We start from the raw sequence: 23,955 nt of genomic DNA on the forward strand, positions 1-23,955 counted from the left end.
TATTGTTGGGTGTTTTATCACATTTTACCACTGTATTATGTCTAACTGAATGATTTTACCTGACTCATTGCAATCCTGAAATGTCAACAATGTAAAGCACTTTGTCTTGAGAAGTTATTCCTTTACGTGCTGAATCTGTTCATGCGCTTTTCTGTCCTCCTCTCCACTGATCGCACAGTTGCAGTGTTGTTTTATGAACACTAGGAGGCAGCAGTAAATTAGAGGAGGACAGTGTGAGTGCATCACTGGGTTGTGTGCACATTGACAAGGAGCACAAATTAACTTACTGCTGTTGCAGTCATTTTTTCCTCATATAAAAAGTTCCAGAAGAAAGAGGAACAAACTGTCCTGTAGACAACAATGGTGGGTGTTTTATACGCTTGCTTGCAGACTTGGATGTCTAACCATGTCTGCCAGTGTCAGTTATGGAGGAGCCAGTCTGCCTGAGATAATGAAATCCAGTAAAGGCAGATTTGCACTTAAATCACACAGATCCACATTCACTTTAGTACACAGTACAGTGAAACTGCAACAGTTATTAAATTAAAACAAAAAATAAGCAACAACAAATTGGACTTTATTGTGCTATCCCACATTATATGTTTGTGTTTGTGCAGCACAGTGTCCTCCTTCTTATAAAGCCAAGTAAACTAAACAAAATAATGAAGTAATTGAATATACAGATAGATAAATAAATAAAGAGAATAAGAGTAAACATGTGGTCCAGATAATATTTGTGAAAACTCAAAAGCAGTTGTGAAAAGAGGGCAGGAGCGTTTCTTGTGCAGGCTGGTTCCATAAAGATAAATGCCACCCATTTTAATAATTCACATATGTCATTTCTGTGCCACAGAGCACTTCAGTCAATACTTCTCATCTACCGTGCTTTTCTAAAAGACAGAAGGAACACATGACCTTTAAACTGAAGTGAAATATCTGCTCTGCTGCACAGACACTGAACTGAACCGTGTCATTGGTCTTGAACCTACATCAGATTTAAAACCCGGTTTATATAAATATATAGAGTATAAGCTCATTTTGGTATGACGTGCCACAGTTTGACAAAGTCAGCAGCCTATTTATTATCTATGAAGCAGCTGCTGATGCTACTTCTCTGTGAATCATAGATGCAAGGACGTTTTTTTTCTTCTTGATTTGCATGTTTAGTTAAGTGCCACCCACTGCATAAAAACTGTTAATCCAAAGAAATAAAAATAAATTAAATGTGATGAAAAATGAAGTGTTAAAATGGGCAGCATTTTCCTCTAACTCTTAAAAGTGAGTTGTCTTGATTGTTCGTGTCTCTAAGGCATTTTAACCAGCAGTTAAATGCATGTGTCACAGTCTTTTAAGCAAGAGTTTTCCAACGTCTCTAAAATGACTTGAACAGAAGAATACAGAGACTTTGACCAGCTGGTTCTGCACTTGTTTGCGTATTAACATTATCAGTTTAAAAATGAAGGATCATAATAACATATCTGATTGGAACACTGTAGTAATAATGAGGTAATGAGTAACGAGGCTACTACACTGTGTACTTAGCACTGAGTACCAAATTAAAAGTCCCTTGTGGAAAATTACGTTAATTGTTCAATTAGACGAGTAAAAGCCAATAATTGCAGGTCAACAAACGAGACTTCCGGAGAAAATCCTCGTGGGTTCAGTGTTTGTATTGGACTTTAGTTTCTACTGGCATCTTAAAACTTGTATTGGTTTGCTGTAAAGCAGCAGCCCTTAACCTTTTTCCCTTGAAATGATGTCTACTGGCGACCCACTTCATAGCTGCAACCAGCTGAGTTGAGGATGGATTCTTTAAAACACATTTTGTTCTGGGTAGAGAAAAAAATGAGTCAGTAAACAACAAGAAAGCAAACAAAGAAAGAAACAACAAAGATTTTCTAGAATGTCTGAAAAAAGAAGCAGAACTTTGTGCAGCAGGTGTGGTCTCTACTGCAAAGTTATCAGTAGACCCAAATGTAATGCTTCATGCAAGCCATCAATAAATGGACTTAATGGTAACTACTGAAACTTAGTAGGAAATGGCCGAGTTTCTGTCTGGAGACGAGATTATTTCTTTTAATGGCTCTGAAGTCAGGGATATCATATGATCATGGGGCAGCTCGACAGGTGGATCACTGCTGACAGGTGTGTGGAGGGTTTACCAGTGAGCCTGATTCTTCCAAACACATCTTTCAACATGTATATATCCCCTATGACTCAACAAAATTTTTGTTTTTTTTAATTTCTCAAGCGATTCTGTCACTCTCCACAGTGAGTGTCTCTGCAGTCAGAGAAATGCCCACTGATGGCCTCATCCTCTCTCTTACGTCCAGCCCTGTGTCTGGCTTAAAGCTTGGCCCGCTGCTCGCCTTTTTTTCTCTGTTAATGATATCTGATGTACCCTTGATCCAGGAGGAGGGGGGAGATGAATTAGTAGGGCTGTGCTGACGAGCTCTCCTCCTCTGCCAAGGCAGCGGCAGCACAGCGGCGGCGGCCATTACATCAGCGCGCCAACCTCCTCCTTTGTGATTGAGATTGTAGGGGCTGTGCTGAGCTCAGCATGTTTTTTTCCTGGGGGCCTCATTTAACTCTGCCAAACGGCCCCCCGTTTAATTTTTCAAATGGAGAGCAGCCTGAGTCACTGTATGATGGGTCCAAGCCACACTGTGGATCTCGGCGCTCGCACGTGGTGGCGGGGGAAAGAGGGAGACGGAGGTATTTTAAGGAGTAGAAGACAGTGTGAGCGCGCCCATTCCTCTCCCCATTCATGGATTTCAGTTTGTTTTAATCACACGGCCAACGAGCAAACCCCTGCAGCGCAACTTATATCTGACTGGGAATGAAACTTCTTTTCGTTTCTTTAAGTCACATACATTTTTACATGTGTTGGGATCAGCACAGCTTGTTTAGTTTTACTTTGTTGTGACTTTTACCTGAGCTGCATACTGCCTACGTCAACAACCTATCAACGGTGTACACCTGAACATGTATTTACTTATTACACAATTAATTTAGCAGCCTGAGTGGCTCAAAATCCCACAAGTTCCACCACCCTTGTTGCTAAAAATAGGTCAGCGATGCGTTTTAGCCTGGAAAATGACTGGACTAATGGGCGGGAAAGGTGGCGACTCTGCCAAGGTTGCATTAAGCTGGCAGCTCTCCTGTAACAAGGCAGGTCAGGGGTCAGCAGCCGCACAGCCAACGGAGGAAAGCCACCTCACTCCCTCCCCTCTGTGAGTTTTATGAGTCTGAAAGCTGCATGTCGTCACTGACTTTAACATTTCTTACAAGAAAAAGCCAGAACATAAGAGGTGAGGTGGGCGTCTTACAGAGAGACTCTGTTCTCTGCCGTCAGTTTCCTGGTGTTGACGAAAGCGCTTATGCAGCATTTCAGTGGCAAATGGCTGAACAGGCTTTTGCTGGCTCAAAAAAAAGCACTTAATAATATCAGCAGCTAGATAGATAATCTCTTTGCTCAGTCTATAGACCTAAGAATAGACAGCTAATACATATCACGCAACACATTTGGTGTCTCTAGAATAATCTATACAATAGGAACCAGTTCACTTTAAACCACCTGATGCCAGAGAGTATTACATATCAGCTTTTGACTCATGCAAATTGTCGACTAGCAGCAATCAGGCTGCTGTGAAAAGTGACTGAGTAATACTCTTCATTGTAAGAAGGAAATGTGGTCCTGGAAGAAGTTGATTTCAGTCATTATGTTAACAGTAATTAGAATTTTCCTATCCATCATTTTCATTGTTTTAATGCCAGGAAATGCACCCACATCAGTGCCCAAGTACCAGAATCCATCATTTTAATTGATCTGACCACAGAGCAGAAGAACTCTTTTTTTTAGGGGATTGCACTGGTGCTGGAGGGGTCAAAGTTTTTTCTTTAAAACAAAACACTAATATTGAGACAAAGATATATTGATACCATGATAAAAATAATTCTAAAACATAATAATTACCATATGTGTAGAGAGCACAATGAGAGCATACACTGATTCTTTCAGTATATGAACAATAAATTCTCTTGGCTGCTTTTCACAGTTTTACCTCTGCGACCTCTCAGGAGAGAGCTGACTGCAACATCAGCTGCAGGGAAATCCCTTTGCCACTCAGTGTTGTATCTGTAAAACTGGACTGAGAAAATTTCCCTCTTGAAGAAACAGACTAGATATCTTCCTGTTAGGAATTACAGGCATGTGTCTCTAAAGGAACTAATAACCTTTCTTCTTCCTAAAGTGTTTTCTATGCAAGTGACGTGGTACAAAATCCACTGTTCTCCTTTGTGGCTTCAGCAGTCTGAGTTAGATGAACCAAATGGATACACTCCAAAGTTACAGCCTTTGCAGTACAAAATGTTGTCTCAGGAATCCTCTAATGTCCTGTATAAACAGGAGGAATGATTACAGCAAGCAAAACCTGTTTCAAGGCCCATATAGGACAGACATGAAAAACTGAGAACATGTCCATTACACCACTCTCACTAGAAACGTCCGTCAATGGTTCATTAGTTTCATGGTCAGAATTTACACTGGTCCAACACTTCACAATTCAGGATACTTGTTAAATTGAGGAATAAATTCCCATCACTCACAGCTGTATTTTGTCTTTTACACTTATATGTTAGACTGCCTGAACTAACAGTCTAATTAAGTCTTAAGCCTCCTCGGTCCTTTGATATGTTATACATTATACTGAAAACCAGACAGCAGTGCTGGGGAACAGAAAACTCCTTTAACGAGTTCCTACAAATAGCCCACGTCGTATTAAGTGAGCTGGGGAACACCTTTTACAGGTTCCAATTTGTTTTCTGGTGTAATGAGCATTACAGCCACAGGTGCTGCTGGTATCGAGAGACAATTTCAGTCTTGTCTTAATCCACTTGATGCACCTTTTTGTATTCAGTTTAACTTTTAGTAAAGTAACACGCAACATTGCCTTGATGTGAGCTGTAAATACTATGCTATATAAACTAATGCACCAGAACCATTTATTCATTTCTCATCCCTTGTCAGTGTCAATGCAGAATCATCTGATGATGCCAAGCCTACAGAACGGAGACATCCAATCATTACTTTGGCTCTCCAGCAAATGTTTAAGCATTAATTGCATTTGCTCATCTAGCACTGCAGTTTTGGAATAAAACTAATGTGAGTGGTCACTTTTGGAGATGAGAGCATTGTCTTCTGTCAGATAGCACTGCATCGATCTATTTAATATCTACAAATTATTATTGATCAGCAGCAGAAAAAAATGACACCACAAATAAACTCAAACGTCATGGTTGATTTGAGTTACAGAGACTGTTGGTCTTTTTCCATGATGACATGTTATTCGATGATAGAAAGAGCTGGAAGAAGCTGCGAGACGTTTACAGCTTGGCATCATTACAAGTCACTCTTCATTTTGTTGTTGCTCCTGATCAGAGTCTTCAAGAAAATGAGGTATTTCACAGCAGATGAATGTTGAATTAATGAATGTAAATGATGAATGATGAATGAATGTAAAAGCCAGTCTATTGTGTGATACATCAGTCTGATTTCTGACTCGTGCAAAGTTCAGTTCAATGAGCTTCACACTGACGTCACTCATGTATTTCTACTCTTTGTTATTTGGTACAGGCCACTTTAATGGTGAGATTATGTTAGTGCAGTTCCTCTTTAAAGTATGTCAGTGTATGAGGCTGAAAATATGATTGAAACGCTATAAAATAAGAACATACTGACTGAACATTCATACTACAAGTTTGTCTGGTAATATATGCCACTAAAACACAATAAAACTGACCAGGTAAGGGACTCCTGGTTCACATTTTTGCAATGTCTTAATGAAATGCTATTTGTGCATGAGTTGTTGGTCGTTGTTACTGTTTTGATGTAATCCCACTCTGAAACAATATGAATAGAAAAGATGGTAAAACAAAATACAACTGCTTAAGCAGTGATTGAAACAATGCATCAGCAGACAACTAAGGACAGCCACACAGCAAATAGTCTTATTAAAACTAATTAAAAAATATCCCCCTGCTTTAAATTTCATGTGATGTGACCTTTGTGTGCTTAGTGTAGAATTCATATGAAAGCTCATGGTTTAGTAAGGGCACGTGTGACTGATTTAAATGATTACAGGCTGCTATAAAAAGCTATAGACTGATTTGTGAGAGCCATTGCTATGCGATCATGTCATCAGCTTCAATAGTGGGATTTATCTAGACATTGTGTAAGAATGTATCATTGGTTATAGTGGAGCAAGCACAACACCAAATGAGGACAGGGAGGCCTGCCAATCAATACACACAGAGATGCAGAGGTACACCAAATAATCTGGGTGCACAGGAATTCTGGTTCATAGCAAAAGGTTAGTTCAATTTGATATTTATGCTATTTGACTTTTGGACTTGGCTGCTTTGGAAATCCAATGAAATACTAGCCTAGACATATTTGGGTGTCTTGTCTCAAACATCAGTTTTCAGTATGTTTTATGATTTTTTTTATGTGGTCAGAAATTGTTTTTACCTGCAAAAATGTCAGTTTTAATACATAAATGTGTCAACCAGTGAAGTGAAGTCAGCATGACTTGGAACTTGTGTGATTCGGCACCTAATGGGACAGGAGACACTTAAGTGGCAAGGTTTCAGTGGGCGTGTGATCAAGTGTTGTTCTGGAGACACCTGGCTGCTCCAGCTAATCTATTCATTAAACCCCCTTAATGGCCTCTTGTGCTTCAGGATCCATCATGTCACAATAATGGCTTTTATGAGTGAAGGGCGCTTTTAACTGCATTTGACTGATTGGAAAAACTGTCCCATTTCTGGTGAGCATAAAAAAAATGCAATGGCTGAACACACCATATTAATTTCATTGCCATGCCGGCTCAACCATTAACTGGTAGACTCAATTACATCAACGAGGGTGACATAACAAGGGAAAGAAGAGGTTCATGGGTCAGGAATTTGATGGTCCACAATTTGAGATATTTTCCTCTGAAAAGAAGAATAAGCTCTCTAGAGGATGATGAGCACTCTTTAGCGAGACACAAGGCAAACTTATCTTAGGCAGTAGGAGGTACAAGAACAATGACAAAGAAAAAAGATACAAGTAATGAAAGAACATGATGCAAAAAATAAGAGTCAGTGAAAAAAAAAACTTTCCACAAAAGATGACGCAGGAAAGGATTCAGTGCAGTCTGACAAAAGAAAAAAGAAATGTACAGGAAAAAAGAAGATGATTGAGACCTTTGCTGAAACAATAAATCATCTATAGATACATGTCTTTCCACATTAATGAAGATTTTCCTTCTTGGTTTCATTGTAACTTGAGCATCTTCGAGCCACACCGAGAGCCAGAAATTTCCAACTCTCAGCTTTGCTGCAGAGGCAGAAATGATGGCAGATTCTTGGGTCTCGGCCAGGCTTTATAACCGCATAACGTTTAACTTTCTATAAATACCACGGGATATGGTCCAAGTTGATCAAGTGTGATTGAATCTGAAATGACTCCAAAGATGGGAGCCAAGTTTCCTTAAGATACTTCAGAGGAACTGCTTGCCTCTGCCCAGCTTTTGACAGGGCACCAGCCTGAGTCACTCCACGGTTTCTTAAGGTGCATCAGAGTTATTTGAGCAAAAATAATGGCTGCAACACGCAGGACTGATATCTTAAAAGGGTAGTCGAGTCGTGTTTGTTACATAAGTGACCAACAATTTGTGCAGGGGGTAATATTGAGTGATATATTAGTTTACAAGTGGTTTCCATCTGATAATGGTTTTAATTTCAACTGGACCCAACATCATCAATTGACAATTATTGCTGGTAAAGCTAACTAAGTTAATGTTATTTCCCTTTGTTGTTTGCAGCTGATTAGTTGTAAAACTAGAGCTCTATAAAAATGGTCTTAAATATACACTTAACAGCTACATACATGAATCTGACTAGATAATTCATCAAGCAATTTTTCAAGCAAAAAAGAAGATTGTCTTATCTGATAGTAAACTGATTATCTTTGGGTTTTGGACTGTTGGTTGGACAAAACAATAAGTTTGATGATGTAAAATTAGACTTAATGCAAATTAGCATGGACATTTTATGGACCAAACAATCAAGAAAATAATTGGCATAATAACTGATAGTTGCAGACCTAAGAAACACCATTGTGCACTGTAGAGCTATTGTCCTGGTGTTAAAAGTATGATAACTTGTCTCCTTGCTCGGTTACCACTGGATGCTAGTAAGCTGGACATAACAACAATTACAGATTATGTTAGAGCAGACAAACTTTGTCTTTACATCTAGTTCTGACTGGTGCTGTATTAGTTTTGGCATTTGACTCTGAGGTCCCAGAAATGAAAAGAATCCAGATCAGAGCTGAGCTGTGTGTTCATCATCGTCTAGGGCCAGCAAGAGGCCCTGCCTTTTATTGGAAAATGCTAGTGGATGAAATAAATGATTGAATGATTCTCATAATGTTTTATATAGTCAAGCTGGCAAGCATAATCACTGCACAACTCAAATCAAATTCCACCATATTTCTGCTAGTCAGGTCACTTCATTCATTCTTGTGTAATCATGATAAATAGGACTCCCAACAGGCACTTTTCGGAAGCACAAACTCTCTGTAGTGTTGCTCTGTCCGTCCAGCATTTGTAAGTGTCTTGCTATCGATTGCTGAGAAGTCTCTTTTTCTCATTTGCTCCTTTTTCTTGAATGAATGTGGAGTAGATACAAGCAAGCCCAGCCATTCAGACAGTGATGTCAGAGCCAGGGGCCCATCATCCCTCCCACGCTGCGATGCTGAAGATCCCTGATTGATGCTTTGAGGTTTCAGCGATTGAATGTAATCTCCCTAATGTCTGGGGATAAACAACAGCAAACCCCTGGAAACTTACAACACCCTGCTTGCTCCTTGACAATTTACATGCTTCCTTAACTGATGACCTCCTGAAATGTTAGCACGACCTCCTGCTCAGCCACTTGTCCTGCTGGTTTAACGGTTAGAACAACATGTTCAAGAGTGTAACACCTGCTTTAAGCTACGCATCCTCCACTCCAGTCTGTCACTGCTAATCCCAGTGAACGCTCCATCCCAGGTGATTCAACACAGTCACTCTACTGCCTGATGTAAAACCACAAAGTGACACTAGTTCCACCACTTGAACTTGTATTTAATCAGGTGGCGAGCCTTCTTTGTGGTGGCAAGCCACTGATTAGATTTGGAGGTTGAGAGCCATTAAAGGAGGCTGCAGTCAGATAATGACTTAAGTGCCGTTTCGCCTTCCTTTCTCTTCAGGAAGTGATTTATCAGGATGGGCCTGGCCTTAACTGACTGGGAGGTGCCCAAGGGTGAACAGTGCCAATCATAGATCATATCACCCTGCTCTGACCCTATCAACACTCTCTGTCCTCCCAATGGTGATTTATGGTTTCTGTACATGGAAAAGTATGACATTACAATACTGGTTACATTCACTGCTTATTAGATTAGATCCTACTTTCACTTGTTCTTGTCCTTCATTTAGTGCATCTCTAATATGTCAGTTGTCCTGTGTAATTTTAGAGTGACATGTCGAGGGACTGGAGCTGAAATGACCAGCTGAGTAAGAGATCAGCCAACTGGCAGAAAAATAATCTGCAACTACTCTGAAAATAAATTGTTTTAGCCAAGCTAGACAAGCTTTTTAGTAATGTTACCACAGACATTTCAAATGGTGGCAAACAGCTTTAAGTCATGAGTTAGATCGAGAATACCTCCATGCATACTTCTCAGTAGTTTCCTTCTTATTTCGTTAACGAGATGTAGCTTATTTTGAGGGGTGTGCAATAGATTGAGTGAGTAGTTCACCAATGCCCCCGACTGGAGAATAAAGTACTGCCTGTACTGACAAGTCCTCCAACCTGAACCAATATATATGTTGTTTGTCCCTGCCCTCTGATATGACCCGTAGGAATATCTCCTGATATAACGCCCCATAGCAGCAGGTGTACCAGACCTTCGTCGTCATGGTTACAGTAATAAGCAATTCAGATAAGCTTATGGAACTGCAACAGTTTGGAATGGTTTAAGGACAAAAACAACTTGGCTAGGTTTAGGAAAAGCTCTTGACGTGGGTTATACTAACTACTTTGCTAAAGGTAGAGGTCCTTTGTCATCATGGCTACAGTAATAAATATGCTGTTAAGGTTGTGGAATGGTTCTGAACAAAGGAAACAACAAAGACTATTGGTTCGAAAAGGTTTCAAACAGGAAACAAATGACACTGTTTAGTGTCCAGTTCCTGTGTTTTGTCGTCCTGTCTCATCCACCCAGATCCTCCATACTATGTTGCCTGAGTTTCTTCTTTGCCGCACCTATCTATAAAACGTAGCTATGGGTCATAATGAGCTGACAACCTCTAGGGAGACAGTCTGCACTGCTATTGCTGTTAACGTAAATCAGCATTTGAGCAGTTTTGATTTGAATAAAAAGCGACAGTCCTAACATAAGCTAAAGGACAAACAGCTTTTCAACATTTATACTGCAACACAGAATAGATGCAGCTGAAGTTGTTATAGGAGCAACATAAAGAAGGAGATAGTGAATCACAAGCAATTAGGTGTCATGAAGAATAATCAGTGTGACAGAAAAAGGCATCCTCCTACTTAGTGATTTTCTGCATTTCCCAGAATGTTCCTTCATTAAGCCCCAGAGAACTGGTGTGAACTGTTTCCATTTATCTGTGGGCAGGACTTCAAGTATTGAAACCAGTGGTTGTAAATTGTTCTTCCTTTTCTAAGAGTCACAAACACCCGTATTAGTCTGGCTTTAATCGTTTGCTTTACAAGTTATTGAAAGAGAAACAACAAATATCCATTGAACATCCGATATCCAATATCAAGCTAAGTCACTCTTTGTTTTTTGTAGGTGGAGACAGCAATAACAACAGCTGCCAGCAGAGAAGTACTGAGAGTCATGCCCCTTGAACAAACACAACATGTATTGTGGCTTCAGTTCATAAAGGAGTATTGAGGCTGCTGTTGGTAGCCTTGACTCACCATTATAGGACTACAGTGTCACTCATTGTTCGGCTGGTCATTGTGAAGCCACATAATATTTATATGGTTATCACTACGTTGCTATGCTCTGGAGTTGGAGCAGAGCCAAGAGAAAAGTCTCATCAGTGGTTCCTAACCTGAGGGTTGGATCCTCCAAAGGATCATCAGATAAATCTGAGGGCCATCAGATGGTGAACAAGATAGAAGATTTTTTTGATTAATCTGATTTTTTTTTAGGTTAATCAACAAATTGTTAGAGCTCCAGTAGCAGATCTACTTTGCCTTACTGTCTGAATAAATATATATATATATATATATATATATATATATCTCCAAATTTTGTGATTTTAAAACTTTTCAGAGGAGAAAAAATACTCCTAATCTCTAACGGAGATACACATTTTACATTTGACAGACATTTGTAGGGTATGTATAGGCTACAATAGATTGAACTGAGAACTGTGAGTGCTCATGTATGTTCACCGTCATGTGTTTTGAAGATGCATAGCATTTGAAATCATGCAATGATATCAGTGCATGTGTGACTAATGCACATGTGTGTGCATGACATGAAACATATTCATACATCACCTCTTTAATGAGCTCAGTCATTAAGCTGACACGCAGCACAGCAGTCTTACATGTCCAGGAGTATCAATAACACCATTCACGTGTGTTAGATCAATTCTGCAGGTGTAGGATTTTTTTTGTTACGTTTACACAAGAGATGCTAAACCATTAAGATGACATATAGCATAACGTTTGTGCACATCCAATATTACCACAGCAGCGGCAGCAGCAGCAGACATGGTAGCCATTGTGTCCCCAGTAATAACTTACACTACGGTGGGCGTGTTGATCTGGGGGAGGCCCGGCTTCAAAGGTTACTGTATCGACTCAGCGCTCCAAAGTTTTTTCAGGAAGAGAGGGAAAAACTTTGGAGGAGTCAGGATGGGTAGAGCAGCTCCCAGGGGGGTGTAGTGTGGTGCAGATGACCTACAAGGTCTGAGAAAATTTGTACATGTGCGTAAGCAGGGACATACGGTATAGATACACTCACCCACTCAAAGGAATACAGCATATAGACACAGAGAGCAGACGAACAGAGATGACATGAACACACACACAGGTAAAAACCAAGGAAAGGCACCAAGAGATAATTTTATCTTAGTTTATCTATGATGCAGCCACACCACAATCTATTTGTCAAATTGATTCTGAAAGGCTAGAGGGATGTACAAACACAAACGATCCTATAGATCCTCAACTGAAGTTAGAACAGAACTCTTTGAAGATCTTTAATAGACAAATGTACGTCCCTTATACTTTCTTGTTCCCTTCATCCCTTCAAGCTCCTCTGTTATTTAAAAGCATAAGAAAACTAGGCAGAAAGTAAGACTGGTGGGTTTGCATAAAGACACAGCATAGATGGGTATAGTTAGGTTTGTAGGTAGGTTGGTAAATATCCAGAGGGATTTTGAAGAAATATCAGCATGAGACAATAGTGGTATATAGTGGGTGCAAATGATACCACACTGAAAGTTTGTTTGACTGTGGACGTGAACTTAGAAGAACCTCTTTTTAAAAGCAACAGTTAAATATGTGTGCAGCATGTGGGAGGACAGGAATGCAATTTCACTGTATTCTTTTCCATTACTTGTATTATCTTTAGCAACCGATTTATAGTCTTTCATGACCTGCTAGTTAAGCAATGGACTTCAAAAACACTGCTCAAAGTTTGGGATGTAAGGTCAAGAAGCTAAAGCTAATCAGAGAACTTCAGAGAAAGTTTCTAATTTTATTACAAGTTAGTCTTCTCCTGGTATGTTTCCATTTGTCCAGAACAAGTTAGGCAGGACAGTGGATGTGCAGGTAGAAATGCGATGTAGGCACGTAGATGTGGCCTGAGGCCCGACAGCTGTCTATTCAGCAGTGATTTAGCGTCTGACATGGGTGAGCCTTGTGGCTCAATAGCACTAAAAGGCTCATCCTGTCTAATGGGGTTCCTCTATGACGCAGACAAGGAGAGGCAACCCCTCCCCTTCTTTTACTCTGACATATAATCTCACACATACACACACACACAGTCCTGTACATCCATTCATTTTGTCCAGTGACTTTGAGTGCACACACACACACACACATATCAAGCACACACATGCCCATTTGTGCGCACCAAAAGGCTCAGGCATGTGCACACACAGACACTACCCTGCACACTAATGAAAAGGAAGGGAATTGAGACGATGGTGCACGACAAACAGTTGTGTAATTGCTTTTGAGAAACGGCTCTTGTCAGAGGCTGTCATCGATTGATCTCTGCTGAGGACAACTCGTTTACTCAGTGTGTGGGAGGAGGCCCAGGCGGTGGTGATCATTACTGGACTGACTGTGGTATCACTTTATTAACTTAATATGGTTTGATGTTTCACTGTTGTGGGGAGGGAGGGTTGTCATACTTAGCTTAGGTTTCACTGCAAACAATTTAAGCTGGAGAAGATAGAAATTGCACAATGCTTTGCAGTTTGTAAGTAATTTAACGGATACTATGAGCAGAGTTGACTCATACGCACGGGTACATGATATCTAAAGTGTCATAAGTTTGTTATTTGTGGTTAAAATCAAATCAATAACAAGCAGGATTACATAAGCTGTAGATAGTCTATACTGGGCTGAAGCACAGTGGGTGTAGTGCTGTTGGTGCTATCCAAACAGCGTTATGAATGAAGAGCCCAGAAGTGCGTCACTGTGTAGTATACATCGCTCCCCAGCAGATGGCCCCGCCTGCAAGTGCTTAGCTAGGAGGGTGGCGATGGTGGGGGGTGGGGGGCCTTATTGATTTGGTATTTGAGATATAGCATGCAATGTAACATTTTTGGAAGGTTCTTAAAATATTTATTGCTGGTGATGCTTCTCCACGGCCACCGGTTTGCTTTGCCTCCTATTTAATTAATGACATCAATGCAAATTGGGGATAGCAAATGGTCAAAATGACTGGTGGATTTTGTGAATGGAGCACTTAGTGACTGAGGAATGACGTCAGCGCAAAGCCATATCCCTTATTAGTGAGCCAGGACTGAGGGGAGGCGTCCCATTGGCTCACAGTAGCATCAGAGCATTGTGATTGGCTGCCGGCGGATAATTAAACACCTACACAGTCAATGCACAAATCCAAGTGGTGGGATATATAGGCTGGTGCGTTGGCGCTGCATGCAACAGAATCAAGAGTTGTTCTGCAAGTTGAGAGAAAGTCAACTTATTGTGTTTTGCATAGAGATACATAGAGATATATATTTATTTATTTTTTTTGCTGGGTGATTATCACTGAAGGTAAGTGCTGACTTTTAATGCTGTGTTGGGTGAAGTGTTGGAACAGCAGTTTGACTATAAATGTACCTGATAAGCTGTTTGCATGTGTGTGTGGATCAGAGGGGATATGGGCACAGAGTCACCGCATTAGACTGCGGTGACGTGATTGTGTTGGTAATGGGATTGGAGTGTGGCCACTGGGGTCACCAGTATCACCATCACCCTTTTTGTGAGGGTCCAGTCTGCTGCTTGAAGGCCAAAGGACTGAGATAGACAAAGACAAGAGGCAGAAAAGGGACAGGCAGAGGAGGAGGAACAGGACTCAAAAATGAGAAGAAGCTGAAGTCAAAGAGGGAAAAAGAAAGAAGAGATGGACAGGAGGGACCAGGTTGAAGTATGAATGTGTGTGTGTGTGTGTGAGAGAGAGAGAGAGTGAGTGCTGGCAGCTCATTACACTAATGCACGAGTCCCTAAGGGAGCTGGCAAGCTTGGAGTCCCCCCACCCCTTCCCTTTCTCTTTTCACCCCTCCTCTTCCAGCGCTAGCAAGTGCTACATGCATCACACAACCTAGGACCCCCACCTACCCTAACACACACACACACACACACACACACACACACACTCCCACCCGCAGACATGTCACACTCTGAGACCTGAGGCGTGAGAGAACTACCTGTCCTGTGCTCTTGGCTGGATGTTTTGGAGGAACAGTGCGTTTTGCAGAAGAAGAGTGGGGGGGATTGTTATGTGGCTCAGGTTTGAGGGGGTGTTGTGTGGAAGTAAAAGCAAAGATGTTCAGCAGGAGACCAGAGCTAAATAGTGGCAAGCTGATTTGTGGGTAGAGCTGAGCTCACCGCTCGGGGAAGTGACAGAAAGCTTTTTTTTTTCCTTGTTGCAACTTCTTCCCAAAAGCACAAGAGAATCAGACACTGCAAGTATATTTTCTAGATGTATGTTGATTAATTTTTAGGTGAATTGAGAACTTATTTCAGCCGTATGAGTGTGTGTGTGAGAGAGACAAAGTGTGTGAATGGCAGCAGTCTTGTGCACAAGCAGCTGATGGGGATGTCTTTCTCGCTATGTAGGGGACCATGGTTATGTTGAAGATCTCTGCTTTCCTCGTTGCCTACGCCCTGGTCATTTGCCAGATGTACTGCTCACAAGCCGCCCCTGCCAGGTGAGACGCTCGACGTTCACATTTCACACTTCAAAATCTCAGATGACATGCATTTTCCAGCAACTTGTAATGTGTGGAAAAACAGGATGGACTTAAAATCCCAGTTTGTCAGAATTGCAAGTAACCAGCGGAGAGACGGAGGCAAAAAGAAAACTCAAATGTTTTTTCTCAGAGGGAATCAGAGAGAGTTTTCTTTCTTTTTTTGAAAAATATAGTCAAAATATTTTCAGTGCTGTTAGAAAAATATCAAAGGATTTGTGTATGAGAGGGAGAGACTGAAAAAGAACACATTCAAAGATATATAAGTCCACAGCAGGTGGTACAGTATGTCATAATGTGCATGCAACTTTAAATATATTTGTTCTGGTTAAATATATATAAAATTAATTATTTATGATGCTTAATTTTAAGCTCAGTTGGGATTGAAAAAAGAAGTCTGGGTTTAAAATATGTCTTCAACCTCATACTTGTATAAAAAAGTAAATTCCATAAATTTAATTTTCCTAATCAATGTTTAAGATTAGTTTTTCTATTCTACCTGTATTCTGACTGGATGAACCTACTCTCAGTTTAAAGTGGAAACAAAAAAGAGTGAAAATAAGACAAGGGAAAAGGTGTAATTCACTTCAGGGGGAGATAAATGTGATCTATATATTTATATGAAGCCCCATTCGAGCCACTCCCCACACTGTTCCCATGAAGCTATCGATTTAGTAATAAATCTAAAGCGGGTTGCACATCAGCCCCTCTCTCAGATGGGGCACTTTCCGCAGATTGTTTCCCCAGCGTTGGCCGGGGGCCCTCCAACTCAGACGTCATCCCTCTCAGAGTTGGTGACGTCCCAGCCAACCCCCCCCGACCCGTCCTATCCACCCAGCTGCTCCACCAGCAGCCCTACCCCACCCTAACACCCCCATATACAGTACACCACCCCCACCCCACCCCTCCTTTTAACTGCAGGTGATAATTCTAGCGAAGGATTTAATGCTGATTCTCAATGCCTTTCCTCGCCTCCCCCCCAACCCCTCTGACCCCTAAACCTCCCTGCTCACCCTCCCTCCGCCACAGACCGGGTTTAGAGTCCATGTCAGACCGAGTCACGCTCACGGACTACGAGGCGCGAAGGTTACTCAACGCCATCGTGAAGGAGTTTGTGCAGATGACAGCGGAGGAGCTTGAGCAGCAGGCAACTGAAGGAAACAGGTACGGATAACTCTTCGTTATTTTAACCCGTCGTGTAACATTTTCTCCCTGTGCAGAAACAGCCAGTGAGGGCTGACGAATGACAGGGTAGGGGTAACTGGTTAAACTAAACATCTTTGGTTTACAGAAAAAGGTAAAAGTGACAGCTCTTTTTTTGGGCTGCCATGCTGGACTTTATGCAGGAACCTTATGATTTTCTGGTTTCACTTTGACACAACTGTGGCTGCGTCTTTTTAGTGCCCCACTTCAATCAGCATAAGTGTAGAGGTATGTACTTCTCAGCAGACCAAAAGAGAGAAATATTTCCAAGAAAAGATGCTAATACACACACAAAAACATCCCTATTCTCTGTCATGACCCTGCTCCTGCATGGATGAGTTTGATTTTGACTTTGTTTGAAGGGGCGACTATTTCCAGCCTGCCTGCCGGGCATGTGAACAGTGTATGCCTAACGGAACGAATAAGTATGCATGATGTCAATTAAGTGGAGTTGCATGACAGTGGGAAGCGACTGGTTTCTGTTTGTTCTGTGGGTGTAAAAGATGTGACAAGAGGGGACTGACTGGGGGTGGGGGTAGGGGGATGGAGGTTTTGGCGCATGAGGGGATGGATGACAAGTTCTTTGAATGATGGGAAACGAGGGAAAAGCATGATGCTAGCTGAGAGGGAATGTTTTTCATTTTTACTTTTTTGATACCTGTGATGGCATGAGAAAGAAATGCATGTGAGAGAAATGGAGCGTGAATGGAAGTAAAAAAAGAAGGATAGAAATGAACAAAGTATTACCTGCATGTTTTTCCCATATCTATGAGCCTGTTCTCTGCATGTGTTTTGTGTGTCCCCTCCCCGACAGCATGGACAGGCCCCTAACCAAGCGCTGCTCCAACCTCAGCACCTGTGTGTTGGGCAAACTGTCTCAGGAGCTGCACAAGTTGCAGACGTTCCCTCGCACGAACGTGGGAGCAGGAACGCCCGGCAAGAAGCGCAGTGCGCCTGAGAGTGACAGCTATGCAAGCTACGGCGAGACGTTTGACAGCATCTAACCCCTCCTCATCCTCCCTCAGCCCCTCTTCTACCTTTACCACGTCTACTCCTCCTCCTTCCTCTCCCTTTCCTTTTCTTTCCCCTTTCCTCTCCTGTCCTCTAACTCTCCTCATCCAAGTTTCTTCCTTATCATTTTTTTTCAATTGGCAAGTGCATGTTGATTTTACCTGCTTGACATGAGAAGAATATGACCTTTAACTGCAACCAACTTTTCCGTTCTTTCTCTTGTCCCCCCTCCTCCTTTTTTTTTGGCAGAGAATAATTTGTCCTATCATTTCAGACAATCAAACTTAGTTTTCATAAATGTAATTCAGGAGCCGGTTCAGACATCCATCTTTGTGTACTGTGCATGGAGTCATTTGATGGTAATTCAAAGCCCCTGAAATTTAAGAGTTGAGAGAGATCACTTAATTGAACCATTAATAAATGATCCACTCATGCGACACCATGTTTGTTGTTCAATAAACGTATTTTTCTACCAGGAAGCCTTAGCTCATTTTCATTCTTAGGGATGCTTTAAAACAGTCAGTAGGTACCTAATGGTCATAAATAGGGTTTTAGTGCTTTTGAAATTATCTCTGAATCTCTCATCAAGTCCAAAGGTAAGAAAATGTCAAACTATGGAAAATATACGATCAAACTCTGCATGCTTGATGTATATTTTTAACCTCTATGTCATATCATCATGTTTTTCTGTGCTGTGAAGTTAACATTGATCAGTGTCATACCAGATCACAGCGATAACCCCTTGTTTGTTCTCCTGAAGCAGCGTTACAGCACAGAAGCGAGCCTGCAACACGGCAACCTGTGTGACTCACCGCCTGGCCGACTTCCTCAGCAGGTCGGGAGGAATGGGCAACAGCAACTTCGTCCCCACCAACGTTGGCGCCAAGGCCTTCGGCAGACGGAGGAGAAGCATCCAGATGTGAGCACTCCAAAACCTTCAGGGAAATGGTAAATAAAGACACTTATTCTTCCTCTGTCTTTATTCCTTGAGTCTGATGTCTACCTGTGTCACAAAAAACAAACAACAAAGTGACACAGTATAATTTTGGGCTCACTGTGTAATGATTTGTAAATGGAATAATAATGAACTTTACATTAACATTTCATTTCTCCCTTTCTGTCTTTCTTTCAGAGTTTGAAAAAAGAAAACATCAGAAAAAAACCTGAGAACAAAAACCAACAGAAACAAAATCGAGCAGAAAATAAACACTGAACTGGCCCTTTATCCACTCTCTCACATTCTTACGGGGGAAAAAAAAGACGCCACAGGATTTCTCGTCCCCATTTCCATCCTGTTAGTGAAACCTTTTGCTTTTGGCAAATAAGAAATAAAAAGAGAAAAAAAGCACTTTAGTTTATGTACATGAACAAATGAACTGAATGAAGAAAAAAAATACATCCTAATGGTTCCTCTTTTTTATACATGACTGTCATTGGAAAATAAAATGAAAGCAGCAGTGGTTATCACCTTATTTTTTCCCTCCTTTCACCTCGTTAGAGCACATTTCTTCCATGCGATGTTTCCCATTTGAGCTCCATAATCCTACATTTTCCATACTCACCCCCCCTTTCCTCCCAAGGGTACCCTGTTTTTCTGTGTGCCAGAGGGACGCCATTAAAGATCAGCCTACCCAAGGCCCCCCCACAACGGCTGTTGTCTTGTGCCTTGATGTAGAACAATTTACATGAACATGATTGTACAGTTCTGTTTCGAGACGATAAAGAAGACCCGAGCGAGGATGAAGAGAAAGAAGACAGATTAATATTGTAAACAATATTGTGAAAACAAATTTCAGCAAGATTAAAATGTATTTTAGATACACTCGGGTTTGGGGTACTTGTGTTGTTCTTCAAAGGTTTTTAAGCATTTAGGTGGAGAAAGAGATTGAGAGGTTTAAAACCTTATATTTGTACATTAATTGTTGGAATATTCATGAAAATTGCCCATAAATTAGAAATGATAAATCTTAATCTTAAGTAGGACCTCAGAGAAGCAGAGTGATTTGTAATTCACTGGTTAGAAATCAGATATTGAACATTTCCCACTGACAGATACACACTCACATCCTGACAATTCATAGCACACATCCATAATTTGGCAAAATGAGAGTCATACACTCTGTTGCACAGTTTGGGTCACTTTGTATGCAGCAACAGTCTGCAGGTATAAACACATCAAATTCATTGGGAGTATTTTCTGACTGACACCACAGCAGCATGGATATGTTGAGATACATGATGATACCAGAAAAAAACAAAACAAAACAAAAAAAACTGCATGGGTAATTGCTTAATAAAAAGCAGCCAAACCTGCAATCAGACTTGTTCTTCTTTAGCTCCAATGAAGGTAAATGCACCACCACTCAGTTCAATCAGAATTCACCATATGTTGCCATTTACACACATTTATTTTCCACGCACAAGTGCAAACATGATTCACGAGATTGTCTTTTTGGCATCGGTGCAGATACACAAAATGTATTTTCTTCTACTTCAGGTGCAGCTCACAGAACTATATATTTTCAAGCTGCCTTTACAGACTGCACTTAAGTCCACTGACAGACTTGCTCGCTGTTAATCATCAAATGTGCAGCCACATGCAGGATCCAGGATGACTGAACATTTTGGGGTTCTCTTGTTCTTACAGCAGCACTCCAATAGGTGGCAATGCAATTATCCTGACTGAAGTTTCAGTGGAGCACTGCAGAGTCTCACAGGTCTCACTCAAGTCACAAAAGTCTCCACTGATAATAAACAAGAACTCAACCACCCCAGCAGGTGCTCTGAGGATGTTACATTTGATTATTTTGCACAACTGATAAAGCAAATATCAACCCTAAAAGTAAAAGTAAAATGACACAAGTGCTGACATTTTTTCATTCACAAGCTTTATACACTTGTATGGACGGCAAAGAGGTGCAAAACAATGACCTGTTGGACACTCCCGTGGGCGCATCATGAAAGCAAACTGTCCACCAATGCTTCATATCAAGGATGTGTGGTTTTAATGGGTTTCAGTTAATGAGAATAAAGTAAATTGCCTTGGAGAAGAGGACGCTTTAGTCAATGCAGACTGTAGCTGTGTGACAGTAAACTCCTACGAGTCAGTGACTCACAAAGATCGACTTTCCTGCCTCTGCTGCTGCTGACACACATAATGCGTCATATGAACAAACTTCTCTCTAACCAACAACAACAAAAAAAAAAAGGCGAAAGGTTGTGAGCTCAAATCCTGGTCCAGCTGATGAAATCAAGACATGGAAAATCATAAAATCTTTACAAGTAGAGCTGAGATGTCCTTCAGCAAGGCACTGAACCCTCATCTGCTCCAACCAGCCACCAGTAGAGGACTTCTTGATGTTTTTATAAAGGCAGTAGCAGGAAATAAAACATTAATTTCACATAAATCATCTTAATTGCACAAGCTGGAGTAGATAACTCTCACGCAAATACATAATTATGCATTTTTATGTTGTATTTCCCAGCAATAACACACCCTGTACACTCTGCCAATGGTTTCAAATTATTTGAGGTACAGTGTTTCCAGAAAAATCACATACAGAGCTAAAAAAGCACTTGAAGGGAGGGTAAATAAAGGCCCAGTTTAGTTTTGGATGACAAATATGGGATGTACATTTGGAAAATTGAGGGGATAATGAACCCATTCAATAAGGGTGAAACTGAAAAACAGGATACACTTGATCCTATTTGGTTGCACGGATGAATGCCAAGTGTGCACCAGAGCAAACACAGGATATTTGTCACTGTGTGCATCGCACCCAAGCACACAAGAACTATGAGTACTAAGGAAAAAGATGTATTTTTGTAAATCATTCTATTTAGCTTAGATGAATTCCAAGTAAATATCAACACCAGACATGCCGTGTCCACACTTTAGACACTTAAAGCAATAAATGATTGGTTATGAAGCCAACTGTTCAACTGGATGACTTATTAATTCTCAGATGAGAGGATATGTATGACTAATATGTGAACTTATGCAATTTGAGTATAAACAGAAAAGGGGATTTGTGCTCTATTCCCCCTCAAGCCTTAAAACCCTCATCTGTCAGTTGTTTTTACAGTCTTTCCACTCATGCTCTCTGTCTCACTATCTGTCTGTCTGTCTGTCTGTCTGGAGAAAATCAGCGCTGAAGTCGGAGCCGTGCTGGAATCCACATGGAAACTTTTCCTGCATGACTGAGGAGGAAAAAAGTACCCCCCTCCCAAAAAACCCCTCACCCCTCCATATTCTGATAATTGAGGGGGACGGGAGGTTGAGGGCTGATTCGTGGGTCGGTTTGGTTTTAAGCTTCTTTCTCAGCAGTAATCTAACAATCCCACTATGCCAATGAGAAAAGCAGTCCTAATGATACACAGCTGCATTGAATGGGGCCCTTCCAGTTGGAAATTAGATGGTTCGTATAAGAGAAACCGAGAAGCAAGCCCCTATCTCCACAGAGAAGACATGCCACTTCTTCAGTTCCCAGAAACATACACCACAAATGCATTTCGAGACCCAAGGCTTTGGAAGATGCTCCCTTATAATGTTTTAAAGAAATGGTTTAACATTTTGGGGGAAAAAAAGAGCTGAAATAATGACGAAACCCAGAGGGCTAGCCTCTGTTCCACCAGTTTCTGTGACTGAATGCAGTCTCTCATTCAGCATTTCTTTCATCTGCCTCTCTGAGACAATAAAGCAGTTTCACTTGGATTTACTTCACATATTCAGAGACAAACTGGCATCCACTTTAATACTTAATATATAATAATAGTTGAAAGCTGTGAAATTTTACTGAAATTTAACAATGATTACTTTGTGAGCATGCAAAAACTACTTGTATCATTGTAATTTGATTACATCCATATCCATAAAAATCACCAAATTGTCTGCTGTCTAAAACATCTAATCATTTAATCTGCAAGCGTCAATGGCTTATGGGAAATTGTGTTAGTTAAGGGCCTCTGAAAACAGAAATACTGAATGAAGAATGAAATCAGATTATTATTATTATTATTTTCACTCAATCACTGTCTTTATCTAGGCATATTGAGTAAGCCACATGCAGGACCATAGCTGGGGCAAAATTTTTAACTTAGGACCAGAAACATAAGTGTGTTTATTTAATAGCTGTTTATGTGTACTTTTTTTTCCCCCAATTTTTTCCCTGGAAATTTTGAGTTTCAAACAATGTTATTCCCTGTATTCTGGTGAATGTTTAATGCATGTGAATCACATTGTAACCTGCATCCAGCAAATTGACTTTTAGCACAAACAGTTGAAGTTTATCTTAACAACTTTATAAAATAAATAAGTAAAACAATAAGTGACTACAACATAATCTGACTGCCTATGATTATTTATATTATTTGTATTGATATTACATCAATACAATTATTTTCATCACACATGAACCCAAAGGAAAACAAAGTACTGTTTGCATCCCTAAACATGAGCTAAACAAGTTCCTTGACAGTAAGTTGACAAAGCAATATCACAAATCATCATAATTTATTCATCACAGACACTGCAAGCAACCTGTTGAGACAACTTTGGTACTGTTAGCTAGCTAGCTACCCCTGAACCACCGGGACAGCACTGCGAGCAAGCCCAGCTAACTAGCTAGCTAGCATTAGATTGCATTAGGTAACGCTAGCTAATTAGCTAGCTAGCTAGCTAGCTAGATAACGTTTAACTGACGCAAACTGTCGCTCGGAGGCGCCGCTGTCCCACAGGTTGCGAACGGACCGTCACATGATGTGACCATGGTAAATATATAATATGTATCAAGTCAACATATTTCGGTTGTCAAAAAAGAGGACACTTATCAGTAGACACTAACATTTTACTCACCACTGACGTTCCGATGTGACAGAATCACTGAGACATAAGTTCATGGCTAAAGTCGTATTTGGCAGATCGATACGACCGTGGGGCTTACAGACGGTTCACTCACTGGGAAACAGCTAGCTAACAGCTAACAGCTAGCTGACCACAGAGGAAAATAACCTTCCGGTGGGTTTAACAAATAAGAATGTGTCAGCATGAGTTGAATGAATGACAGTTTTATTGCTATGTCATACATATAACTATGTCCAGCTTTCATGGGCTAAGACACCATATCAGAAACACCTTAGAGAAAAGGAAATCTTCAGTCAAAGCCAGGTTTTGTTT

General features: G+C 40.8%; 1 protein-coding gene across 4 annotated transcripts; it reads left to right on the forward strand.

The window, feature by feature from the left end:
* Nucleotides 1–14,180: 14,180 nt before the first annotated feature.
* Nucleotides 14,181–19,158, forward strand: LOC108894930 (calcitonin gene-related peptide). 4 transcript variants are annotated; one of them, XM_018693573.2, is made up of 5 exons: nucleotides 14,201–14,370; nucleotides 15,436–15,527; nucleotides 16,596–16,730; nucleotides 18,541–18,728; nucleotides 18,913–19,158. In XM_018693573.2, exons 2-4 carry the CDS (start codon nucleotides 15,442–15,444, stop codon nucleotides 18,701–18,703), a joined length of 384 nt encoding a protein of 127 aa, XP_018549089.1. In that variant the 5' UTR covers nucleotides 14,201–14,370; nucleotides 15,436–15,441; the 3' UTR covers nucleotides 18,704–18,728; nucleotides 18,913–19,158. The 4 variants fall into 4 exon arrangements, with proteins under 4 accessions (XP_018549085.1, XP_018549089.1, XP_018549090.1 ...); XM_018693574.2 differs by having other exon boundaries at nucleotides 14,215–14,370; nucleotides 18,544–18,728; XM_018693569.2 differs by lacking the exons at nucleotides 18,541–18,728; nucleotides 18,913–19,158 and adding an exon at nucleotides 17,584–18,534 and having other exon boundaries at nucleotides 14,181–14,370.
* Nucleotides 19,159–23,955: the final 4,797 nt, after the last annotated feature.

Source organism: Lates calcarifer, linkage group LG10 (genome assembly GCF_001640805.2).
Source record: "Lates calcarifer isolate ASB-BC8 linkage group LG10, TLL_Latcal_v3, whole genome shotgun sequence".
In the NCBI taxonomy this organism is placed as follows: domain Eukaryota; kingdom Metazoa; phylum Chordata; class Actinopteri; family Centropomidae; genus Lates; species Lates calcarifer.